The 6611-nt window shown below is 44.8% G+C and overlaps 1 protein-coding gene across 1 annotated transcript in view; it reads left to right on the top strand.

Annotated features, from left to right (window-relative positions):
* The first annotated feature begins 4184 nt into the window (after window positions 1-4184).
* Window positions 4185-6611, top strand: part of MTMR14 (myotubularin related protein 14) — a 26323-nt gene continuing 23896 nt past the window's right edge. Inside the window, exons 1-3 of the mRNA XM_035903840.1 lie at window positions 4185-4228; window positions 4994-5102; window positions 6132-6207. Coding sequence (XP_035759733.1) covers window positions 5049-5102; window positions 6132-6207 — 130 coding nt within the window. The 5' untranslated portion in view covers window positions 4185-4228; window positions 4994-5048. The remainder of the gene's footprint in view (window positions 4229-4993; window positions 5103-6131; window positions 6208-6611) is intronic.

Below are 6611 nucleotides of genomic sequence, written 5' to 3'. Positions count from 1 at the left end.
TGCCGGGGCTGCGCTTCGCTGCCGAGCTCCCCGAGTCTCCTGGGCTTCCCCGGTGAAAGCTGCTAAGCTAAGCCTGTGACTCGAGGGGCGCGAAGGAAACGTGGTGCTCCGGGGCAGCGCCAGCTCCGCTGTGTGCCGTCCTCGAGTGGACCTGAGCACGGCGTTGGATCCTAACGATTGCTGCTTGCCCAGAGACTCAAAAAGTTGGGAGCAGGACTGTGCGATGCTCTCCCTGTCTTGATGAAGTGCCTGTGTTCTTGCTGGAAGGCTTCTAAGTAGAGAAATTTTAGTCTGGAAAGTATCTCGGGGTGAGGGGGGCTGATAGGGGCTGGGCAGACGAGACAATCTCAACAGAAATAGTTTGCCCTCACCATGCTACGTGGGTCAGCGGGTGCTGAGGTTCAGTGAGTTAACGGGGAATGCTTGCTCGCAGTTTAGTGCAAATCTAAGCCAACGCATTTCTGGACTTTGACCCACAAGCTCAGAACCACATTGCTCTTGCTTCTGGCTGAGCATTAGCTGCTCCCTGCAGCTCTGACATCAGCCTCTCATTTTTTATTTTCTCTTCCAACAAAACATAATGCAATTTTGCAGTCTTAACTGTGTCTATGACAAGAGTAACACATTCAAAAGGACGGTGGACACCGTGTTCCCCTTGTGGCAGTGATGTGTCCAGCTGCTTTGCCTGAGGAAGGCAAACTGTCAGCAGCTCTGCTGGCACATGGGCCGAGTGCTGTAGGAGGGCATCTTCCGAAAACAGATCATCAGGTGGGAGGATGCTCGAAGGTTAGATCAGATCAGGAAAGATTAAATGCGGTGCTGAAAAAAAGGGGAAACTGAAGTCTGAAGCTGTAAATGTAACTAGCAGCATCTTTAGGGAAGAGAAACTGAATGCTTCTGCTTTTTCTGTTCTTGTAAGAGCAAAGAATGCTTAATTTTTCTGATGAGTGTTCAAAACAAGTGTACTTACACTTAGTGCCCTGTTTTCTTCTGGGACTTTTGCAGGCGAGCAGTGGCAATTGACATTTTAAATAGCAATTCTTTCCAAGCCTTGATTTGCTCTCCTAGGGAGTCGCAGAAAGAGACTACCTTTCATCATCCCACTCCTCCTGATTTCTGGGTGATAATCTCTGTAAAAGCTGCTAAATAATTTTTTCAAGAATCCCATTTTTAGTTGCACCGTTGTACTCTGTGAAATACTTGCGAAATAGTGACTGTTGCACTTTTTGTGTTAGGGAATGCAAGAACCTCTTCCACTGAATGGGACACTCCCTCTAGGACCTAGTGTCTTTGGCTGCCTTTCATCTTTGTGATGTTCTTAATCAGCTGGTAAGATCTCCTTGAAGTACGCAGGACACTTCACACCTCTGAGAATACCAAGGTTTTTTGGAAACAGTTCTCACAAAAACTCTGCACTGCCCCATTGGTTCTGCTGGTACAGCTGCTTCTGAAGCCATGCAGGGAACCAGCAAAAAATGGGTATTTTTAACCCAGATCAGTTTCCTGATCCTGTTTATTCTGTGGCTGGGCAGCTGGGGGAAGACAGGATGTTGCTTCATCAAACCTTGCTAGCAGTACTCTGAAATCGAGGCAGATGCAGGAGGTAGCAGGAGGAATTTGCTTTGTGTTTTTGGCTATCAACCAAGGTAGCTGTATGCCCCTTGGTCAGGTGCAGCTTACGAGGAGCCACAGAAAGTAACAGAGCACGTCTGACTAGCTGGGAGCACTTTCCCTGTGCTTGGAGAGCTCTGATGTCCCCCCAGAAGGAGCAGGCAGATGCTGTAGGGAATGGAAACAGAGGTTCTTTACTTGCTGTCTTAGAGTTACTGTGCTTAATGAAAATGTCCACATCTTGGGCACAGGCCACGTCTTTGGTTTCACCCAATGATCCTGTTATGTGTCTGCACTCCAAACAAATATGATTAGAGTTGCACATAGTCTAACAATGTGAGAGGAATGCTTTGGTTCCAGTGCTGTTATGGCTACCCAAAGAGGAGCATCTCTGCTTCAGGCCTGTATGAAATATACAGTTGCCAAAACAGTTGCTTGCTTTTATAGGAAATGTTTCCCTTGTATTTAAAAAGATGAATTCACATTTGGGGTCTGATTTTGGGAGGAAGGTGGGTGGGGAGTTAATACAGAGGTAAGGCTGCCCAGCCGTATCTTCTGGAAAAAAAAAACTTCTGAAGAAGAAAAAAAAGCCCAAACTCCCAAAAGCCAAAAGTAAAGAGTTAAGATACACATCATTCCTTCCACCTCATTCTTTACCTTGTCCCAAGCAGCCTTAATGATGTTCTTTCACACTGCTGTTGAAGAGTGCTGTTTTCTGAACCTTTTTCAGTAGCTTTTACTCCTACCTATGCTGCATTTAATCACTTGTCCATGTAAGACCATTGCACGTGTTCTTCGGAGCAGCCTTTCTCTTCACTACAGTAGTCTCAGTACAACTTGCCATGTTTATCTCTAGCTCATGTTTAGCTTTACTGATGATGGTTCTTGAGACGAGAAGGTCCAAGAGCCCTGTTTGTAGCACAGTCGTGACGGATAGCAGAGCAGGTCTCTCCGATGTGTGTGCAGGCTTTCCGGGGAACAGGCACAGGAGCCTGGGAGAGGGACTCATCCTTCCTTGGCCCCAGTGGGGCACTGGGCTTCCTGCTCACCCTGTGTTCCAGGTTCCTGCCAGGCTGCTTAGACTCATTGCCCAGTGCTGTGACGCCTCTCTGGGGACGTGCAGTTAGTGTGCTGAGAGGTGAAACCTGTTGGCTTTTCTCAGCTCTTGGGGAGGTGTTTTTCTTACCATTTCTGTTCTTTCAGGCATTTGGTTTTTGCCAAATCCCATTTTCTGCGCTTAGAAGCAGTGACACAGAGCTATTCTGGTGACACCATGTTAAAGTTCTTGTTTTGCTCTGTATTTGCTTTTACAAAGGAAACAAAGGCAGCAGAACCAGAATGCAGGACATGTCTCTTAATTGTGTGCATTCATTTAAAAACAAGACCACAAGCAAATCTGTACATCAGACCTCTCAAAGTTTCAAAATAACTCAGTATTGGGAGTTGTACGCAAAGGCATCTCTTCTCAAACTGCTTTTAGGCTGTTCCTGCGGTGTGTGTTACTTGAATGCTCTCTGAGGAGGGAAGCGGACTGCGGAGCGGAGTTCTTGACTGTTTGCAGTGACAGCGATGAGTGAAGTTTGGGTTGCAGTGGTCGGGCGTGTGCGTCTCTTGCCTGCACACAGCCTCACATACTCCCGTGTAAAGTATATTGTCTTGGCATTTTCCTGTCTTTGCACTTAGCACCCTCATGTCCACAAAGTTTAAAGAAGATTAGCTTGAGTTCTTGTTCTTTAAATGCTGGTATCTGTCAAAGCTCTTTGGATCTGGAACAGCCAAAATAGTTGTGTATGTGAAAAATCTTAAGCCTCCACTATGAATTCTGAGAATTGAATCCTTTTAAAAAAAAAAAAAAAAAAGTAGGATTTGAAGGTCTTGTTTGTTCTTTCCCTGCTTCCACTGGCACCACCTTGTATAATCTTTTCCATAAACAGATCAATTTCCATGTTAGTAGTAGATTAATTTTTTTAATCCTTTGCAGAATGGCAGCTGCAGGTAGGTTGCAGCTGATTCTGAAGCTTAGCAACTTTCTTCTAACTTCCAGCATAAAGGTATTAATTTGTTCTTAGGCCAGCATTGTTGTTTGCCTTTGAGTTTTTCTCCACCTCCACTGTAAGTTCTCTCCTTCACTCTAATCCATATGTTATTTTGTCCTCGCTTCATCTTCATCTGCTCTTCCAGTCAGTCTGTGGTGGTTTCTCTTGCAGCATAGACTGTCCTCTGGCCATCCTAATCATCTGGCTGTGCCTGTTCAGGTATGGGTAGGTCCCTAGAATCAGATGTCTTGCCTCAGCTGAGATCTTGTGCTCTGCACAGTAATGCTGGTACTTCTCCATCCCATTGGAGATGTTCCTGTGATCTTATTTGTCCTTTTTTTCAGAGTTACCATGTTGATAATGTACAAGCATTCAGAGATCAACCAGTTCATCTAGGCTCTTCTGCTGAGCTCCGTTACTGGAAAGGGCTTACTGGAAATTCTTGCTAATCATCTCTAAGTGCATGGCCATGCAGTTTTGTATGTCCAGAATTCGTCTGCTTTCTGTTATGTCAGTCTGGATGCTTCTCCAATTCCTTGTGGAAACTCTAGTCCTCCCTGCATTGACGGTTCCTCCTGGAGGTCTGTGTAGTTCAGAAGTCAGTTTGGATTCCTATAAAATGTAGACTGGTACTTGGACAAATTGCAGCAATTTTAACTTGTTTCTAAAATGTCTCCAACTTGGAACACATTTCTGTTTTAACTGTAACCAGAAAACAAAATTTAGTTACACAGATGCAGCTGACATTAATTAATTAGTATAACTCTTACACAGACAAGTGATTAAATGCTCGGCCCACTAGCAGATTTACAGACAGTTGTCTACCCGGCAACACAATGCTGAAGTGACCAGAACTAAGGTTCATTGAGTGTTCAAGCTTTGGTTCTCTATTCTATTTATTTTTCCTTGCAAAATTATCACTCTGATAGTGAATTCACTCTGATGGTAGTGCTGAGCTTCTTTTTGATGGAAAGGTGGTGGGGAGGAAAGCAGAACATACATGTTTATCGGCGCTGGCTTGCTCTGGTGGTCCTTCATTAGCAATCCGTGTGTTAGTCTGTAGCAGACCATTCTGACGGTACTCAGATTGCCAGCTTCTGGAGATGCTCACTGTCATTTATCTTGCAGCTGGTCTTTCAAAATAAAGAAAAGGAGACAGAAAAGCATCCATACGTGTTGTATAACAGCAGAAACAATTCTTAAAGAAATGTCTTCTTGCTTGCTAACTTCAGAGCTGGCTTCTAGATGAAAGGGATGGGGATTACAGCCCAGGGTGTCTGTAGCAGCTTCACTGAAAGACGTGCGAGAAGATGCTCTGTGTACTGAACCAAATCTCTGTCCACTAGGTTTGAGAGCACTGTGCAGGTTGGCAAACTGCAGGACCTTATCAACCGAAGTAAGATGGCGAGGTGTAGAGGACGATTTGTTTGCCCAGTCATTCTATACAAGGGAAAGGTAAAGCTTCATGGGTTACCTGTCTTAACTTAGAAAATGACCTTTCTCTCTGCTGTTTGAACTGTGCAGCCACATCTTCAGTTGGTTGTCACCTTTTCGAATGCTGTAAAAATCTGGTTTTAGGTACAAGCAGGCAGCCTGTGGTAGTAGGTAGCATTTGCTGTCTAGGCTGCATAGATCATCTGTGGGGACTTCAGGCTGTTTTACCCCACCATGTCATGAGCATTGCACCAAAGAGCTAACATTTTCTCTGTGTGTGTGTCCCTTCTGAAGGACCAAAGATATTTGGTCTTTGAGAGGGGAAAGACAACTATTGTCACTTTTTGCCCCTTAACTCTTCCCAGTAGTGAGCTCCCTTTGAATAACTTTTCTCCCTAAAGAGAAGTTTCCCTTGTCTGTTCCCCAGGGAGGCGACATTGCATAAATGGTTTTAGGATTGTGTGGGCTTGTCTGCAAGGGGATCTGTAAGAAAGTGAAATTAGGTTCATTTTTATGTGGATTGCTTAAACCATATTGAAGCCCTGTAGGAGTAGTCTCATTTAGAATTTAAGCAGCTTAATTCAGTTTTCTTAGTTCAATTTAGAAACACTGTATGAATAGCAAAATCGTACCTGTGACAATTTTAATCTAGCTTGACTGAAGCCATCGTGGGCTGAACCTGCTGACCATTTTCTGCAGGAGTGAACTGCCCAGAGATGTACTGGGACCGTCTGTAATCTTACCCCCAGGAACATGGAAATAAGGCTTAAGCAGGGTATTAACAGAGCACGGATGTTGCTAACTTGGCAGGAATTGAGTGTATTAATGAATTGGAGAACTGGAGATGAAAATGTGATTTTAAAACCAACTACAGATGAAGGCACTTGGGAGCTTGAAGTATTTGGAGAACTCAATCTGGACCAGGGTTGCTGAGAAGCAGTAGCTGTAGGTACCAACCATTTCTATGTAACGTGACAGCAAAAAGGCCAGAGACCTGATAAGGGAAAGATTTCTGGAGCATGCGTGGTTAATAAAAAAATCTTTCTCCAGCATATTTGCAGATCAGCAACACTGGCTGGCTGGGGAGAGCTCTATGGGCGCACTGGCTACAACTATATCTTCTCAGGTGAGTGAGGAGCTGTTTTTTGCTGTCTACCTGGTAAGGCTGGTGAGTGCTGGGACAGTGACCTACACATGAGAGCAAGCTCTTCCTGAGAGACGATGCAGAGCTCCAGCGTGGACCTGCTTGTATGAGGCCCTGCATAATAGAGCAAAGACTGAAATCTTGTGTCCATTTCCAAGCACAATACTACAGGACAGAGCGCCATAGCTCATAAGAAGCAGTGACAAAAGAACTTGAGGCTGAAGAGCGAGTTATGGGAAACATGTAGGAAAGTGAGGCAGCCCAGAGGATTCAGGGTACTGATTCCCAAACATCAGGGGTGGGAATAACGGAAGAAAGAGGATAAGAGCTTGCTGTTGCTTGGCTAATTGTTGTGAATCAAATCCTGCTAATGGTGAGATATACTG

This window comes from Egretta garzetta, unplaced genomic scaffold (assembly GCF_000687185.1).
Source record: "Egretta garzetta isolate BGI_Z169 unplaced genomic scaffold, ASM68718v1 scaffold91, whole genome shotgun sequence".
NCBI lineage: Eukaryota > Metazoa > Chordata > Aves > Pelecaniformes > Ardeidae > Egretta > Egretta garzetta.
Note: the sequence above shows the minus strand (reverse complement) of the source record. Positions and strands in the feature narration are given on the sequence as shown.